Source organism: Schizosaccharomyces osmophilus, chromosome 3, assembly GCF_027921745.1.
Source record: "Schizosaccharomyces osmophilus chromosome 3, complete sequence".
In the NCBI taxonomy this organism is placed as follows: Eukaryota; Fungi; Ascomycota; class Schizosaccharomycetes; order Schizosaccharomycetales; family Schizosaccharomycetaceae; genus Schizosaccharomyces; species Schizosaccharomyces osmophilus.
Window position 1 is genome coordinate 1,971,052 of NC_079240.1, and position 17,605 is coordinate 1,988,656.

General features: G+C 37.3%; 10 protein-coding genes and 6 non-coding genes across 16 annotated transcripts; 10 read left to right on the forward strand and 6 right to left on the reverse strand.

Moving 5' to 3' along the window:
- Positions 1-129: 129 nt before the first annotated feature.
- Positions 130-889, forward strand: SOMG_04919 (alcohol dehydrogenase Adh1-like; the record flags this gene model as incomplete). The annotated part of the gene is made up of 2 exons (XM_056183695.1): positions 130-186; positions 644-889. The coding sequence occupies 2 exons, from the start codon at positions 130-132 to the stop codon at positions 887-889; spliced, it is 303 nt and encodes a 100-aa protein (XP_056039872.1).
- Positions 890-1,097: 208 nt separating this feature from the next.
- On the forward strand, positions 1,098-1,442 carry SOMG_04920 (alcohol dehydrogenase Adh1-like; the record flags this gene model as incomplete). The annotated part of the gene is made up of 1 exon (XM_056183696.1): positions 1,098-1,442. One exon carries the CDS (start codon positions 1,098-1,100, stop codon positions 1,440-1,442), a length of 345 nt encoding a protein of 114 aa, XP_056039820.1.
- A 795-nt stretch (positions 1,443-2,237) lies between these two features.
- set5 (histone lysine methyltransferase Set5) lies at positions 2,238-3,191 on the forward strand (the record flags this gene model as incomplete). The annotated part of the gene is made up of 1 exon (XM_056183697.1): positions 2,238-3,191. One exon carries the CDS (start codon positions 2,238-2,240, stop codon positions 3,189-3,191), a length of 954 nt encoding a protein of 317 aa, XP_056039821.1.
- Positions 3,192-3,539: 348 nt separating this feature from the next.
- Positions 3,540-3,610, reverse strand: SOMG_20283. Its single transcript has one exon. It is a non-coding gene; the product is annotated as a tRNA-Gly (tRNA).
- An 856-nt stretch (positions 3,611-4,466) lies between these two features.
- SOMG_04922 (uncharacterized protein) lies at positions 4,467-5,078 on the forward strand (the record flags this gene model as incomplete). Its single annotated transcript, XM_056183698.1, has 3 exons — positions 4,467-4,473; positions 4,761-4,873; positions 4,926-5,078. The coding sequence occupies 3 exons, from the start codon at positions 4,467-4,469 to the stop codon at positions 5,076-5,078; spliced, it is 273 nt and encodes a 90-aa protein (XP_056039818.1).
- A 472-nt stretch (positions 5,079-5,550) lies between these two features.
- On the reverse strand, positions 5,551-5,665 carry SOMG_10114. Its single transcript, XR_008803647.1, has one exon. It is a non-coding gene; the product is annotated as a 5S ribosomal RNA (ribosomal RNA).
- Positions 5,666-6,357: 692 nt separating this feature from the next.
- wtf39 (wtf meiotic driver) lies at positions 6,358-7,423 on the reverse strand (the record flags this gene model as incomplete). The annotated part of the gene is made up of 5 exons (XM_056183699.1): positions 6,358-6,438; positions 6,488-6,531; positions 6,572-6,805; positions 6,855-7,115; positions 7,309-7,423. The coding sequence occupies 5 exons, from the start codon at positions 7,421-7,423 to the stop codon at positions 6,358-6,360; spliced, it is 735 nt and encodes a 244-aa protein (XP_056039233.1).
- A 1,095-nt stretch (positions 7,424-8,518) lies between these two features.
- Positions 8,519-9,389, forward strand: SOMG_04924 (uncharacterized protein; the record flags this gene model as incomplete). The annotated part of the gene is made up of 2 exons (XM_056183700.1): positions 8,519-9,035; positions 9,091-9,389. The coding sequence occupies 2 exons, from the start codon at positions 8,519-8,521 to the stop codon at positions 9,387-9,389; spliced, it is 816 nt and encodes a 271-aa protein (XP_056039824.1).
- A 328-nt stretch (positions 9,390-9,717) lies between these two features.
- Positions 9,718-9,832, reverse strand: SOMG_10115. Its single transcript, XR_008803648.1, has one exon. It is a non-coding gene; the product is annotated as a 5S ribosomal RNA (ribosomal RNA).
- Positions 9,833-10,531: 699 nt separating this feature from the next.
- SOMG_04925 (uncharacterized protein) lies at positions 10,532-10,771 on the forward strand (the record flags this gene model as incomplete). The annotated part of the gene is made up of 1 exon (XM_056183701.1): positions 10,532-10,771. The coding sequence occupies one exon, from the start codon at positions 10,532-10,534 to the stop codon at positions 10,769-10,771; it is 240 nt and encodes a 79-aa protein (XP_056039825.1).
- Positions 10,772-11,077: 306 nt separating this feature from the next.
- SOMG_04926 (uncharacterized protein) lies at positions 11,078-11,404 on the reverse strand (the record flags this gene model as incomplete). The annotated part of the gene is made up of 1 exon (XM_056183702.1): positions 11,078-11,404. The coding sequence occupies one exon, from the start codon at positions 11,402-11,404 to the stop codon at positions 11,078-11,080; it is 327 nt and encodes a 108-aa protein (XP_056039822.1).
- Positions 11,405-12,303: 899 nt separating this feature from the next.
- On the forward strand, positions 12,304-12,375 carry SOMG_20284. Its single transcript has one exon. It is a non-coding gene; the product is annotated as a tRNA-Pro (tRNA).
- Positions 12,376-12,802: 427 nt separating this feature from the next.
- Positions 12,803-12,873, forward strand: SOMG_20285. Its single transcript has one exon. It is a non-coding gene; the product is annotated as a tRNA-Gly (tRNA).
- A 281-nt stretch (positions 12,874-13,154) lies between these two features.
- On the reverse strand, positions 13,155-14,678 carry met1 (uroporphyrin methyltransferase Met1; the record flags this gene model as incomplete). The annotated part of the gene is made up of 1 exon (XM_056183703.1): positions 13,155-14,678. One exon carries the CDS (start codon positions 14,676-14,678, stop codon positions 13,155-13,157), a length of 1,524 nt encoding a protein of 507 aa, XP_056039823.1.
- A 790-nt stretch (positions 14,679-15,468) lies between these two features.
- On the forward strand, positions 15,469-15,539 carry SOMG_20286. Its single transcript has one exon. It is a non-coding gene; the product is annotated as a tRNA-Gly (tRNA).
- A 1,673-nt stretch (positions 15,540-17,212) lies between these two features.
- Positions 17,213-17,584, forward strand: cti1 (exosome C1D family subunit Cti1; the record flags this gene model as incomplete). Its single annotated transcript, XM_056183704.1, has 1 exon — positions 17,213-17,584. The coding sequence occupies one exon, from the start codon at positions 17,213-17,215 to the stop codon at positions 17,582-17,584; it is 372 nt and encodes a 123-aa protein (XP_056039826.1).
- Positions 17,585-17,605: the final 21 nt, after the last annotated feature.

Genomic DNA, 17,605 nt, shown 5'->3' on the forward strand with positions numbered 1-17,605 from the left:
CGATTGTAAATAAAATAAAGAACGAAAAGAGCCTTTTGTGATCTGTGTTCAAGTAAGGAAAAAGTTTGCAATGGTCTTAAGAACTAATAGGTTATTAAAAGGTTGCTCCTTGTCAATTTTTTATTCCCAATGATTCAAAATACTTTTGGTAAAAAAGTCTTGAAAGTCATCGACAACAAGATCGCAGTATGGCATATGTAAATAAAAGTATTTTGATCATTTTCATCAATATATAAATCTATTAGCAAGGACTTGACTTTTCGTTTGAAGGGGTGCTTATGTTTGTTCTGAATAAAGTTCCTCTGTTTGGCCATTTCTTTAATTGGCATTTAATCATCTCTTATTCCCCATCTTTATATATCAGTTGTTTTAAGCTTCCGAGAAATTACAGACTGTTTGGTAGTATTTGGAAAGAAAATTTGGCAAACCCTTTGGCAAACCCAATTGAGGTTATGTTTGACTATACACGATCTGCTCAAAAGGTTGTACCTCTAACTTCAAATGCCCTTCGCTGCGCTCTTATGAACTAGACGCTTTCCAGTAGATCTCTTGTAAAAAAAATCTTCCTCCGAAATCGCTGTAAAAGCCCATCCAGCAATTGGTGTCATGATCCTAAACAATCTTTGTTGAGAAGATCCTTTAGCTCAAATGGTATCCCCTCACAAAAGGAAATCCCAAGTCGACCAATTTGCTGTTTTTCAATAATCATGGTGGCCCTGAACAAACCCATTTTGAGGAAGTTCCCGTGCCTGAACCTGCATCAGACGAAGTTCTGGTGAATATTAAATACTCGGGTGTATGTCATACAGACTTGCATGCTCTTCAAGGAGACTGGCCTTTGGACGTTATATTACCTGTCGTTGGAGGCCACGAAGGCACTGGCATATAGTGGTCAAATTTGGATATTCTGTTCAAAATGTCAAATAGGCGATCGTGTAGGAATCAAATGGATAAATGGATCTTGCCTTAAGTGTGAATATCGCCTTTCATCTTGCAAAAGTATTTACCCTGATATAAGCTTGTCTGGTTATTGGTGGATGGAACTTTTCGGTCCTATGCACTAAAAAAAGCCTCTCATGTCACACCGATTCCTCGAAATGCCCCTCTGGAAATGGCTGCTCCCGTTATGTGTGCTGGGGTTACTGTATCGAGCTCTCAAAGAAGCGAATATCAAACCTGCTGGCTGGGTTGTTCTTCCTGGTGCAGGAGGCGGTCTTGGTCATCTTGCCGTACAATATGCCAAAGCCATGAATATGAGAGTGCTTGCTATTGACACTGGCACTGATAAAGAAGAGCTATGTAAGAGCCTTAGGGCTGAAGCTTTTGTTGATTTTCGAAAGGTGTCGGATCTTGTTAGTACAGTAAAGGATCTTATGAATGGAGGTCCTCGTGGTGTTCTCGTACTTTCGACGAGTGCTAAATCTTATCAGCAAGCTACTTAGTTTGCCCGTCCTGGATCAACCATAGTAACCCTGTCCATGCCAGCTCAAGCTCAACTGAATGCAGACATTTTTTGGTTGACAGTGAAAATGCTCAAAATTTGTGGCTCGCACGTTGGTAATCGTCTAGATTCCATTGAAACTTTTAAATACGTGTCCCGAGGTCTCGTCAAACTTCATTACAAGGTTCAGCATTTCTCTACCCTTCCTGAGATATACAAGCAGATGTTTAAAGGAGCTATCGCTGGACGAATTGTTCTACAGCTTTAATGAATTTGCTCAAAGTATAATAACTTTTAATTCTTAACGGGATGTGATCGCAATTTTTTACTTTAACCATGAATTAGCAAGCAAGAATCAAGAGGAACATCTTTGTTTACCTTTATTTCTTACGGTGCATTCCTTTTTTGTTTTATGCCAATTGTCTATTAATTACCGTTTTAGTACGTTTGAGTTTCCAAGTATTGCTTTTATATTTAGGAGACATCCAGGCTTTTTTAAAAAAGATAGTCATAGCTAGATGGAAAATCCTTCAAAATATAATGAAGACCCGATATTTCTTTGTTTCGACACTATGTATGTGAAGTGGTTAGACTATACCCAGAAGAAAGAGAAATATATGGATTTTTTTAAGAAAAAATTTTTTTATTTTTTAATTTTGAAGAAAAAATATATTAGAACCACCTTGAAAGCGCAGAAAGAGTTTTGTAAAGTTTTTGTTTATTCTGTTGTTTCCCTATAACTGCCACGGAACCATTTTATTTAGTTCTTACTTGAACGAATGCAAAAGTATTCTTTATGAACCCATATGAAACAAATTTATACAAAGTAACTCCCATTCCTGGAAAAGGAATGGGTATGGTTGCGAAAATTGACATTCCTGCAGGTTCAAGGATATATTCAGAAACGCCCTTAATCCGAACCAAAAGTGATGCAAAGGAGATTGAAGAAGCGCTTTCGTCCAAAACAAAAGAGGAACAGGAGGCTTTTCATAACTTGTTCAATGCGCATCCTGAAAGCATGGGTCCTTTTTTGGGGCCCTTTTATTCCAATGCTCTAACGATTGATGAAAGCAAAGGTGGAATGTTTCTCTTAGGTTCAAGGATGAATCATGATTGCAGTCCAAACGTGAAACATACGTGGAATTCAATTCTGGATCAGGTTACTGTTCACTCGGTTCGTGATATCCACTGTGGAGAAGAAATTTTGACTACTTATATTGACTTACATAAAAGTCGAAGTGAACGGAAAAAAGTTTTATTGGGACATTTTGGATTTCCCTGTAGCTGTAGTGCATGTTCAGTGAAGGACAAAAAGGAAGCGAAGATAAGTGATATTCGAAGAAAGCAACTGGCATACTATGATCGCACAATGCCAAAAATGTGTATTATGAATCCTAGAGGTGCGCTTCGTGCCTTGCGACACAGAATTTCACTTGCTAATCAAGAACGTCTCTTTGGGCGAATGGACGTTATTTCATATTTTGACGCTTTTCGAACATGTGTGGTGCATGGTGATTTTGAACGAGCTTCCAATTTTGGAAAAAGAGGCATTGAAGCTCTTGTGCTTTGTGAAGGTGCCGATTCGTCTCGGTACGAGTCCATTGCAAAATATGTAAAACAGCCGGAGCTACATCCTTTGGCGGAAGGGGTACGCCCTATGTCGTTGGTCCCCTTGGACGATTTTCAAGATCCAGAAGACTCATTATGGGGTTGTGAAATGGAAGAGGATGTATATAGTGATAGTGACTAAACCTTCTTTTGATATTGTTGTACTTTTAATTGTTAGACAGTGTAATATTTTTGGAAAACAATGGGACTATTGAATTTTACAAGCAAAGTTATTTTCTCGATGTATTTTAGGTGGATGGGAATGAAATATGGTGCATCTTCTACAAGTAGAGTAATTCATGTTTGGATTTTTCTGTAGAAAGTTGACTTTCACTCACCCAAAAAGTAAGTTCATCGATCGGTCAAAACCTTTTATAGAGAAGTATGTTTATGAGCATGATGAATACATTAAATTAATAGTTTTTTGCTATTCAGCATAAGTGCATTCATGATGGAAAAATAATGAACTGAAAAGTTACACGAAAACTTATGCTTCGGCCGGGAATCGAACCCGGGTCGCTTCGATGGCAACGAAGCATTATACCACTAAACCACCAAAGCAGTTATTAAGTAGTCAATGAGAATGTATGTATATGAAACGGTAACCCAAGTGCCATATGGATGAAAGCTGAAGTAAAAAGTTTACATGAAAAAGCCTTTGTGAAACTCGTTTTTCATACTTAGAGTGTCAAGAATTGAAGTAGCAAGTTAGCAAGGACAAAGCTATGTGTGCTATGTGATTTTGACAGAGAAAGCATCGTAAATTATGGGTTGTTCTTTGTTTATTCAAGTGGAAACAAAAGACTTGTGTTACTTGGCTAATTGTGACTTGACTATGATAAAACAGCTGCACAAGGAAAGCGAAAGAATTGCGTTTTGAGGCAGTTTTTCTCCTTTAGGATCATCCAAATTGAGCTTTTTCTATTCTATCTTTAGTTTTTTTTTTAAAATGAAAAAGTAGAATCGATTTTTTTTTTCCTGCTATTACTCCCAATTAGCAATTCGTCACCATTTACAAGTTTCTCGTCTAAGAAGAAATACACCTTGTCTTGATTATATTCTATTGTTTGCGAATTGCTAACGACATATAGCCCCTTTTTCGAGTTATTCTTTAAGTAGCAAGGGGCAGCATCATGGTTGGTTTATCGGTTTTTATTATAGCAAGCAATTGGATTGGTTTCAGCTTCTCTTATATGCTGGACATATAACATCTACATTTACAAGGGCGCAATTTGTTTTGGTTATTTATTAATATTGATATTTTTCAATAATCACAAAGTCTGTAAATTATCAACTATAGCTAATGCTTTTCTTCTTCGCTAGCGGGGTTTGTGATAACGTAGTTTAAATAGTTGAAGAATATAAAATGATTTACACTTAGAAATTATCCATAGACTTTTCATCCATTTGGAATTCAATGAATGGTATAATTGCTGAAAACCTGGTTGATTTACATTTCTATAAACAAACCAGAAATCGCAACGATTGTTATCTACAATTATTCCCTCTTTGGTGTGTGTCTGTGCGATATCTTCCTACTTCCGAACATATACTTTTCTATTCGATGGCTTTAAAGATTGGGGCAATTGGCCCTTGGGTCTTCTGATTAATCATATTGTGATATTCATAGTATTTCTAGCTGCTTTTTTTTGTGAGTTCAACCATTTCCAGTTTATCGGTACATTTTATTGTTTACTAACTAAAATATTAGGCCTTCATTCAATTATTCTTGGAACTGTTAGAGGATTGCTTTATGTGGTCATCTTGATGGGTTGTGTCCTTCCATTCCTTTTCAGTGCTATTGGAAAAATCATTGGTATGGTCGTAGGTACCATAATGTACTGTGTTGGCTATGTATTGTACTGCACTCTTTTAGCCTGTCTTGGTTTTGAATTTTGTTAGCTCAACGGAGCACACGAGTTCGCCTACGCTTCCCAGCTATCAGCAAAGAGACAATACACTTGCTCCTCCACCGACGGATACGAATGAAGAAATAGAGTTGCAGAGTAATCCTGGTACTCAAATTTAGTTCCGTTCATTTGTCTTCTTTTCTCTAGTTTGTTTGGACTTTACTGCTTACTCTGATCTCGATTGGTTATGAATTGGTTTGATGAACCATTATTTACTAACTTTATTATTATTATTATTTCAATTTCAGTTCGAATTGGCTTGAAACTGAGAAAGAATTCTTGTATTAGTATGAGTTGATGACCGCAATTACAAGAAATGCATTTTAATTTCTCATTTCAAAGGCATTGAGTTGGTATGACCGCGGAAATTGAAAACGCAAGACTTACTGCAGCTACTTAATTTATTATGACTAATATTGTTGAATTCCCTAATCAGACGACTTTGAATTCATTTCATTCACATTAGGTCCCTTTTTTTTGTTTCCTGTTACTTGTCGAGGAACGTCTCACAAGAAGGGAATTGAGAAAAGCATATCCAAGCATGAATTTACGTTCAACAAATCAAAAAATAAATAGAGAAAAAAATGAAAAAGCCTACAGCATCCCGGATTCCCATGTTGTCTCCAACCATAGTACTAACGAGACCCTCAGACGCTTAACTGCAGTGATCGGACGGGAACTGGTGTTTTCGCCTAGGTATGGCCGTAGACATTTGTTATGGTCTTTAAAGACAATTTATTAAAGTAATGATCCAGTCTTTTTGGCTTGATGAACTACAAGATCCAATTCAACTCAGTTCTATCTGGTATTTTTGACGGCTAAATGGTGAATGCTTTCGAATCATAAGAATAATATTTGAAAACACACTGTTTTCTCTTTTTTATTGATTCACATAATGGTCGCAGGAGCATCAATTGAGTGTATGAGTTTATGGGTTGAAAATGTTACTCAATATAAATTGGGTACTACTTGAATCAAGGTCCGTCGACTTGACTCCCAAAGTAAACGGTAATTCAATGTTTTAAACTATATCAATCGATTCTTCCAATCTGAAGATTTATACTTTCTATGCTGTGAACGAATTTTACCTCTGGCGGTAATCACTTTCGTTCTTACAATTAATGAAAGACACGACACAGTGTTGAGTAAAAAACTAGTTAATTACGATGGTATTTTCCTCAGAATAATTAAATAATCATTAAAAAGGGTGTCTATTCATGCAGAAAATGAACGATGCCGTGAAACGAATAAGAAGATTCATGAAAGAGAAATGAGAAAAGCAATCAAAGTCTGCTGGTTTCAGCTGATCCAAGCTTTTGTGGAAACGAACACAGGAACTTGGTAGACTGCAATTGACAAGATGCGAAATATAAAGAACGAAAGCAGGTTCGGTAAAACTCAAACATCAGCCCTTTGCTCAGCAAGAGGCTGAAGTTCGATTTCTTCGTTACGAGGTGGACCATTCCTGCTAATTCTGTTCTGACAGGTTATTAAGAGATCCTAGATTAAGAATAATAAATGTACTTACTACACGTGTCATATCTTGAATATCTTCAATCACATCTGGGTTTCCTAGAGAAGTTAGAAAGGTTGATAGAAAATAGCACCTTACGAATGAGAAGAACAAACAAGCATATGTTCAGTACAGCTAAAACCATTAACACCGCAGCTGAATGTATAAATTCAAAGCTTCCTGATAATTTTAAAGCACCACCCCCAACTCCATTGAAAATAATGAGTGTAATTAGGTCTTTACACACAGCTGGCGCTCCTCCACCTTTCTTAATGTACTTCTTTGTTGCTCTTCCAGCTTGCGTGAACAATCCCAGATAGAGCATATGCGTTGCTAATAGTTAGTAAATTGCTCAAAGTGAAAGACATTGTTGTTAACTTACCAAATAAAAACAACCCTAACACTACAAAAAAGCTGCCAAAAAGCCACCAAAAGGCTTGTGCATTCACAGAAACCTTCAAACCGAAAAATAACACAGGTAAAACAGCATAGGCCGCAATGTAGGCAAAAGATGTAGAAAACAACAAGTACATTATTATCTGCCACTTATCCATCGAACTCGACCTAGTATTATTAACAGTATCTTGGGCGGAATTTTGAGCGGATCCATCAGCCATTTCTAAATCAATAAATTTGCTTGAAGCTAATGGATGTATTAGTAAATAGTTCGTTGTTTGTGAAAAGATAAAGGTGTCTATTATGTTTGCTGACAGTTATCGACAAGGTTATTGATTTCAAACCCAACAATCAAATAAACAAGCATGATTCTTCCATCAAGAACCGTTCAAAAAGCACGCAAAGAATTAACCTCTCTATTTTAATTCAACAAATCTTACCTGTATACGGAGGAGGCGTACCATCTGAAGGAGACGACCGACTATCTGCCTTTTCATCATTGAGCGTTTTGGAAGAGTCATCAGAATCTGAAATAGGAGAGTACTTGTTTTTCATATTTACAATCGCAATTAGATCCCTTTAATAATACCGATTTTTACACTCTAAACGAAATCAACTTTTGAATCGCCGAGAAAAGTCCGTAGGAACTGGTTCCGCTCTTCACAATTCTGTCAGAAAAAGGAATTGGACCTTGCTTAAAAAGCAAGCTAATCTTGCAACACGAGTGTTCCCTTAAAACCAAAGATACGAGTTTGAAAAACCTTGGTAATGGCTTTTCGCATGTCTCAATTCATAAAAGCAGCGACATTATGTCACTGACTGGTCACAGTCCTCGTTACGATTATTCAACGTTGGTTTTTCATTGCGATTTTTCGTAATAGTATAATATAAAAGAGTCGTCATTTATTACAAAAAGTAAACAAAGGAAACATTTGGCAAAACAACCATGCTGTTTGCTTAAATTATAAATAGCAGGATTAGAAATGCAAATCTTTGTATTGGAAGGTTCCGTGACTTTGGCTTAACAGGTTTCACAGTTTTCATTTCGTTAATTAGATCCTAAACTTGAGAATAATTGGTCCACTGGTATAAAAGCAGAATCCCAATTAAATGAAAATATGATTATTTACACAATCAGTCATCTAACAAGAAATTGAAAGGGAAAGGTTCGACGCTTGTTTTATAATGTTCCCAAGACCCATCAGAAGTGTCATACAATACTTGTGTAGCTGTAAATATGGAAAATCATAATGAACGACATTTATAGTGACTAGTACATCTTTATTTAATTTATTTTAATCACACGATAGAAACAAACAAAAGCGATTTCGGACAGGTCATTTATTGTAAATATATATAGAATAGCGTACGCTTACTAGCTATCGGTATGTGTGTCAGAGAGGGTGGATGACAGCTTCACCTCTGCAAAATTCTAACCATTGCCATTGCGGGCTCATTTCTCGGCTTTTATAGGAACTTTTGTTAGCGTTTTACTTTTATTTGTAGCGCCAGTTGATCTGGGTGCTTTTTTTCGAAAATTGTAAGCGTTTTTGTCCTTTTACTACGTAATTCGATAATAATCGCAGTATCTTTCTTACCATTGCAAAGGTGATTGAGTAACTCTTTAAGTCTCAGCTAGTTTTAACAAAAATGAATGAAAAAGAAAGAGAAAGGCATCTAAAAACTGTCGAACCAGCCGAAGTTGCTTGTTTGAGCTCTTCTACAAGTCCTGACAGCTATTTACCGAAATACAGCGAAATCCCCTATTCTCATGTTGACAATATGGAGAAAGGTTGTTTATGTTTACATTACGATCCAGTTCCTCCATACTCAGGAAGCAGACACCAAGAAGCGTCTACCAACATGGCAGGAGGAAATATATGCTCTATTTCTTTACGAAAAGTCTTGACGGCATTATTGTGGTTAATTTTCTGGCCGGCAAAAATTGTGAGAATCCCCGAAGCACAACGCAGACAGGAAAATGAAACTGCTCGGCTTAGTTTTTGCTTTATTCTTTCGGTCATAGTAAACTTTTGGTTTTCTTACAAATACCTTGTCCCCTTTATAAAGGAATCGATGAAAGAATCTGTAGGGGTAAACTTTCAAGCTACTGTAGCAGCTGTTCTTGTCGTCATGGCTTTCTACATGTTTCTATATGTTTGTTCATGTAAGTGAAATGGTGGAATTTTAATTTGATATGTTTACTAATGGGGTACTTATAGTGTTGCTGGATTTTATTGCTTTAGTGCTTTCTGGGATTGCTTGGATTGTTTCTTGGATTGTTTCTTGGATTATTGCTGCTCTTGGTTTCAGGATGTCGTCGGAAAGAAACGACTCGACGGATGGTAACTGGATCCCACTAAGCACTATGCCGGCAGAGTCTGAAAATCAATCCAACGATCGTAGTGATAATACTGCCGAACAACCGTCCTCTGAACATACCTCTGAACATACTGAGCAATCTCCAGGGTTACGCCAGGAACCGGGTCAGTCTAGGGATGTTGAAAGCGGTGGGAAATGATTTATACGGAAAGTAAAGCATTGTTTTTTATAATGTCCGGTCTTTTCGATTTTTCTCCAGCATGCTTTTGCTTATGTTTATGTTTCATCTTTGCATTTTGTATTTTATATTTATTCGTCAAGCACTTTTTAATTACTGATCCTTATAGAATCTTTTATTTTCTAACTAATAAGGAATTTAATTAAGTATTGAATCATGGATGACCATTGCTTCCTTGCAGTCACTCGTATCACTAAGTCAAACGTCTATGTCGATCAAGACGAAAGTCATGTGCTTCAATAAAAAGAGCAACAGAAAAAGAAGCAAAAAGTAAAATAAAAAAGTGAAAAGCCTACAGCATCCCGGATTCCCATGTTGTCTCCAACCATAGTACTAACGAGACCCTCAGACGCTTAACTGCAGTGATCGGACGGGAACTGGTGTTTTCGCCTAGGTGTGGCCGTAGACGTTCTCTAATCCAGATTATCGAATCTACATTAATACAGCTGAGATCAGGACTGATTTTCAAAAAGTAAACTTACTTCAGTTGGCGTAAGAGGTCGCTGGCTATTTCAGAGCGACCCGTAGATTTTTAACATTAGAATAAACTATTTTCCAAGTCAAAAAAGATTTTTAACGGTTCTCTCAATCCAAAAAGTACCACACACGAAAATTACCAACAGTCATTACGTCTGGCTGCATTGTATGAGAATGATTGAATGAAAAGACACACACTCTAAATAATAATTAAAATTGAAATACAAAATCAGGTAATAGAAATTTCGCAGTTCATTGTGCACTTTGGATACTGCAATTACTTGAAACAGAGTCAGCCTGTAAATTAGACAAACGTAGCTTAACCAGCTTACAAATAACATCGCTACCTTCTTAAATTGCTCTTTGCAATGCGGCTGAAGAACAATTACTCAGGACAAATTGCAAACCAGTATGAACGTACTTACTGAAATACATTTGTAAACAATGTGAAGAATTAAATGGTCTGAATCATACAACTAGAAAAAAGTATATAGAACATAACTGACATTAATTATATATAGATCTACAGGAATTGGTTCTTTCTTTGAACATTTTTCAACATAGATCACCAAAGGATTGTATCTTGACTTCTAACATGAATCACCCACCATTGACGGTCTTCCAGCATGCCAGTAACATATCAAGAAGCTCTTGTAAAGATTAATGATAATTGGGGAAGAATAAAGCTATGGCTAAAAGTATTGATGGGGCTTATTGCTCTCGATTTTGCATTACTAGCATATATGTATGAAAACACAACCACAGTAAGAGCAAACCACATGTGGACTATTCTTAACGGACTGTCTGTTTGTATTAGCATTTATGTTATTTATTTATTTCAAGTTCCAACACCAACAGGGTGGTAGAACTACTTGTGAACATTCATTGAGGAATGTGTGTTTTTCTCATTAAAGAAGAAACGATTTACAGAGTCTTTTATTTTTATTGAGTCAACTAAATTCCCTATATCATCTATAAGCAGTGAAACCTTACAAGTGTCTTTGTCTACAGTCAAGGGTAAAGGTGCCAGCCATCAGATGTTGAACTTTTTCATACAAAACAACTATGTGTATTCAACTAAAGCTATGGAGACTCATAAGAAGAGGACTCTACATACCTGTTTACCCTGTAGTTGACTACTTCAGGATTTTGCTATTCCTGTATACACTTTACTAGTTGAAATCCGATTGATTCGCCAAGCTATCATAATTAATGAAGAAGGTCCGATTGATTAGCGAAAGGAGGCAAAGATATATAAAGCACACTACCGTCATTAAGACTGCATCAGATATAATAAAGAGACATGAGTTTTGTTTATGGAAGTTCATTGCAAAAGTAAACAACAGAATGCGACTAAAGGTCGTTAACATCATAGTCGTTAGTATGAAAACAATCTTCAAGGTTTGATGCCTGTGTTTTACTAAACACCAAATGCGCTTCATCATTTGTTCATTCCCTGCGCTAAATTTTAAGAAATGGGGCATATCTTGCAACTCCATTCTTCCTGCCAGAATATGATTATAAATGTAAAAACTTTTAAGATATTTAGTACGGGTGATTTGACAAGCAATCTCTACGATACAAGATTAGTATGCTCTTAAAAGAATGAATTGCCCATACTTAATGGTGTAGTGTCTCGCAACGTTTATTTTTCCTGCAACATGTTTTGAAAAATAAACAAAGACTCTTAGAGAAATACTTAATATAATATCATTGTTTGATAAACATATTATAATATTTCTTGACGGTTTTTGCTCCTGTATTCACAAGATGAAAGTGGCAGAAAACAAAATCATTAAAGGTTTTGAATGAAGAATTTGCTTTATTCCTAAAATGTCTAAATGAGCTCTCATCAACGGACAGCAAAGGACTTTTGATAGATTATGACATTGCTAACAAAACACGAAACTTCACAAACAACCACCAGTTGCCATATGACTTGTAAAAAAGCTTGCTAGCTCTGTTGATTCGACAAAGTGTTTTTGCTTACTTGCACTATTAATCGGATTATAGACGCTTTTTAACGTACATGTCTATTAATGATCAAAGAGACATATCGCTCACATGTAACTGTCTATGAGAACCCTTTTCAATAAAACTGGTTATTATTTAAGTATAAAGTCTTTTAGAAGACTTTTTTTATGCACTTTTTATCAATATGGTGAGCGTGACTTATGAGGTAACAATCATTTGTGAGACTACCGCAGTAAGGCGACAAACAAGGTATAATCTTCAATGAAAGGTGGGCTGCTTTTCATATTCAAAGGGCATAGTAATCATTTATTTTTTATTTATTTCTTTTTTGACAGCGAGTGTTACTTTTTCCTAAGCTTTCAGTTTTCCATCTCAATCTACACACGTAAATGAGATAGTTTTTTTGATGAAAGACTATCAAGTTGGCCGTTTGGTCTAGTGGTATGATACCATCTTAGGGTGATGGTGGTCCTGGGTTCGATTCCCAGAACAGCCCAACTTTTTATCTCTTCCGTAAGATCCAATGGCGCACTAAGATCTACATTTCTGACATGAATTATCGCATTGCTATGCTCTGAAAAAAGTTGGTCCTACCTAAGCGACGAAAAGCGACTTATTTGGTAAAATAAATCTCATAATGTGATAAAGATCTGACTTGCCAAAAGAGGGTTTCAACCTTTTAAAACCATTTTTGCGTTTGTTTACCAGGAAGCATTCTTAATACCATGATATTTAAAAGAGCCGAATCGTTCCCGAATTTACTAAATATGAAACAAAGACTAAATATCGTTCGAATTGGGGTTTACACTAAAGCAAAAATGGTTGCTGAAAGGACACATTTGGTGACTGTATTCCACCGGGTAAAAACTTATTGATATTCTTTTACGCTATATATATACTGTTGGCCTAAAGATAACAATAAAGCATCAGTGGTGTAGCGGTAACATGGATGCCTTCCAAGCATTCGCTCCGGGTTCGACTCCCGGCTGATGCAAGCTGTTCACAGAATCTTATTTTTTTTCAACAAAAAGAAAATAAACAACTACATAAAGCTTAAAGCATTGCCAATTAAAAAACGGATGAAGTTTCATTAAATAGACAAGTAAATAAATACCTAAACTTTACAAGAGCAATGCTATACCATCAAAAAGTAATTAGCAAAAAGGGAAGGGGGAACAGAATCTCGACTTAAATCGAGCGTACGACAAAATGGCCTGAATGTATCATATTTCTTGTTTTTGGGATTACCTCGTTAGCAAGTAATATAGATGTGTATTAGTGTGAAAGCCTGGTCACTAGTGGAACTTCACTGAGGGCTTGGCAACTGTATCCAGTAATTAATAAGCCAGGAGGAAGTGATTCATATCTGTTATACACCTCAATAACATTATCCAAAGTTGAAAAAATAAATCGTTGATCGGGACAAGAGACTCGCTCTGCTATACATACAGGCAGATCTTTAGGCCAACCATTCTGCAACAGAGCAGAAACGAGAATGTCCAATCGATGCAACGCCATCAGAAAGACAGCTGTTTGCGAAGCGACAAATGGAGGTATTACTGGCATGGCACCTTTTTGGCTCGTACCAGTGCAGACCAACAATTGATCTGCTATCCCTCGTTGAGTTATGGGAATTCCAGCTGAAACGGGAGCCATTAACGCGCTGCTAATACCAGGAATAACTTTTGGGACATAGCCGTGCTTATGGAAGAATAATACTTCTTCACCACCTCTCCCATATATGTAAGGATCACCTTGCTTCAATCGCACGACATAGTCACCTCGCATTAATGCGTCTAAAGCTACTTCGTGAAGCTCATCTTGGGCTCTATCAGCATTTCCTGGGAATTTTCGTGCAATAAATAAAGGCGTATGACGAGGAATGAGCTTCAAAACAGATTCTGGTACCAGCTTATCGGCTAGGATGTAGTCGGCCTTTCGAATGGCGTTCCGGGCAGCAACGGTCAAAAGCTCAGGATCTCCTGGTCCACTACCCACGAGCACGATCGTTCCTTTTTTATTAGTAGAGAAATTATTTGGATCGAGGGGAAGAGAGACCTTTTCCTTTGCAAAGTCTTCCTGAGAGGACAGGCTTGTTCGGGAGCTACTTGTGGAAGAGGGTTCACTGGAGGAGAGAGGTAAAACATAATCATCCGAGATAATAGAAAGGATATCATCTTCAGACATACGAATTAGTTTTTCAAGCGGCCAAAATTCGCTGACGTGGTTGATCCACTGTCTCTTTTGTGGGTTCTGAGTAGAGGAACGGGCAATCCCAAAACGACGTACAGCTTCACCGGTTCCTGATGGAAGACTACTGACAACATGACGCAAAAGCCTTTGAGCAATTCGGCAACCGTTGGAAGTAGTACTGAGAGCTATCTGTAGCGGGGGCTCTGACCAGCAGGCTGGAAGGGTAAAAGAACACAAAGAAGGAGAATCTACGATATTAAGGGGAATGCGATTTTGTTTACATAGGTCATAAATGTCCTCGTTGAACGTAAACTTTGTATCGGTAATGAAGACTATGTCGACAATATAATTTGTGAAAGCATTACCTAAAGTGAACAAAGAAGTTGAAAGGTCGAAAGAATGCATAGGTACTAGCTGTACCTTATCAATGGCCAATTTATCAGGTTGAAAAGGACCCAAATCAAATCCACCGGTCGTGCTTGATTCACAAAACCAAATAACCTTGGAGACATCCTCTGACAAGCAAAGATCTACCCGTTTGCATGCTGATTTCCCAGAACCGATGACAATAGCCACCGCATCCTTTAATGAAGTAGACAAAAGCATTTTTCTCTCGGTTACAATGGATACAAAGACCAAAAGATAATTCTGATTAAGACGAAAACTTAGGTGGGTTTCGACTTCGTAGCCTCGTCAAATGCTTGTGTACGGAAAGGACAAGCCAAATTGTGGGGGACGACTAGGAATTGTTCAAAAAAACCAAAAATTCACGCTTTTGAACTGTTCCCTATGGGCGTACTCAACTGAAATGCACTCAAAAAGATTCCAAAAAACGACAATAGTATTTCCTAAAAGTCAAATAAAAGAAAACAAAAACAAAAACAAAAAACGAAATTCTCAATCCTCTATCCTTCTAGATTCAGCGTTTTCCTGTTCTTTCAAATGAACTTGTTTTGTATGCTGCTTTTCGGATACTGTAGAATTTTTACAACACCGTAAAACAAATTGTGTTTGTCAGCAAAATTCCTCAAGTAGTCTTTAGTGCTTTGCAACGTGCCGTGAAATACAAAGACAATGCCATACAACGAAGACTAATGCAAGAAAAACTAAAAGTTGGTTTTGGGAATCAAGAGAATTTAACACATCAAAAGCTCAAGCGCTAATGGTGCAATTTTACTCTACGATTGTACCATATAACTGGAGATATATTTGTCCAAGAGATGCTAGGAATTGATTGAAAACAAAAAAGGTAGTTGTTTTTAGCGTTTACTGAGTTATATTTTGGGGTTTGAAATACAGAAAAGGTAGAAATAAATACTTACCATGTTGAACGGTCACTCGAATATAAATTTCGTTTTACTATATAACAATAAGAAATCCTTTCTTTTATAAGCAAGCATCAGTGGTGTAGCGGTAACATGGATGCCTTCCAAGCATTCGCTCCGGGTTCGACTCCCGGCTGATGCATAAAGTTTTTTTTTGTAGTATTCTATTTCACTGAATAGATATATTTGCAAGTTTTTTATTGAACAGAACTTCTTAATGATGGAGTTGGGATTCAGTTTTCTTACACTTAGCTTTCCTAATCACATTGGCAGTGTAGTGTATATGGAGAAAGCAAGATTTACTTGAAGAGTCAATCACAGTTTCTAATTGTTGTAGAATAACTAGAGGAAGCTTCAAACGAATTTTATACATTAAGTGTAGGTTCGATGTTTTTATTATAGCAATAACCCGCAATGGGAAACTTATAGCCATCTTGGGAAGTGTTAGGTTGTAAGACTTGGCCTGCGCTTCAAGGGCATGAATGCAAGTAAGGTTCGTTTTAAATATCTCGGACTGAAAACTATCCACGTGATGAAAAAGAAGAAAGGCCTTTGTAAACCGTTTTCAAGTCTACTATTTTCTTTACAGTGCCGGCAAGTAAACCGCGGGCAACGGGGCTATAGGCAATAAGGAAAATGTTTAAACTCTTGTATGTAGACAAAACACCGTTTTCTTAGATATCATGAGATCTCAAAGAGTATTTCGCTTTGACGGCGGCTATGGACAGGACGGCGTGGAAAAACGAATGGTATTGGCAGATGCTTCACTTAAGCCAAAAATACCAATCTCGCCTGCATCCACAAACTTTTTGAGAGTCTTCATTACGTTCTCAACAGGCACTTTGGGGTCAACACGAATATATTCAGAGAGGTCAAGCTTTTGCTGCGAAGATGTTTCAGCACGGTTGCCAATAGTCTCCTCGTCACAGCGTGAATAAAGGTACTATCGATACCAATAATTATGAACAAAAATACCTTGTTTGCATTTTTTGGTCTTCTTCAAAGTAAAGAAGCCAGCAGCATCAAATTCGCTGTAGGTGAATCCAATCCATAGAATTCACTGCCGTTTCAAAAGGTTGCACCATGCTCCACTGCATAGTCAATGGCTTTAAAAGCTTGTTCATCTGGAGTCTGTTCGGTTCTCCAATCCAATAAATCCCATCAATCCAAACCCATAGGTCCAACAGGAAATCCGTTTATAGGTGGCGTGTATAGATGGCGTGTTTCAAAGTCAAACCAGTCCGAATATTTGGAAAATCGTTCTCTGAAAACTGTTTTATGATTGAAAAGAGAGAGAACACAAATCTTGTCAGAAACAAGCCAAAATCAAATCGATAATTTGATTTCAAGAAGCACGACGGTTATGTTAAATGGGGATTCAAAAGGTTCCTTCGATGAGCCTTTAAGCTAGAGATAGTCCTGCTTTCTAATAAATCTACAAAAGGTCGCCGACAACAAGACTATGGTGTTTACATACGTCATGTTTCTGCGCGATCGTTGGGAAATGTAAGAGCGACTGTATATCAAGTTCGCCTATACTGCTGAAAGAGCTCGAAACAAGAGACGCTTGCAATGCGACTTGCTTTCTCATAAATGGAAACCTGCATTTTTTTATGAATCAGCAAAACGATTATTGAAGCTTAAGATTTGTTTCCTTTTTCATTTACCGTAGTCCAACAATAACGGTATCCACAATGGGAAGGACCAAGGAGGTACGCCAAATATGTATTAGGAGTGGATGATTGTTTCGCTATTCTCTTCCCACAAATTTTCTACAGCTTGAACTGGGTCAAAGTCAAACTCTTGAGACATACAATGAATTCCGAATATTCTCACTTGTTTGAGAGGTTGCATGAACAATTGGACCAGGTAGAAGAATCTTTGCAGCCTTTAAAAGACTCAGAATCCATATTTGATCTTGTGGAAGGAAAAGACGATGTCGAGCAAGCCAAGCAGTATGTTAGTCTAAGCTATGCCATCAATTCGGCTTTGTATTCGTATTACAAACTCCATGGCACTTCCACCGACGAGTCTCCCATCATGTCTGAATTGCAGCGCGTCAAGCAATATGTTGGAAAAATCAAACATGCTGAAAAGCAAATCCAGCCTAGCTCAGAAGACAAGAATGAACAGCGTCCAAAAGTAGCCAAAGATGCAGCTTCTAGAATTATCAAGCATCATACTTAGGATATGCGGTTGCTACATGGA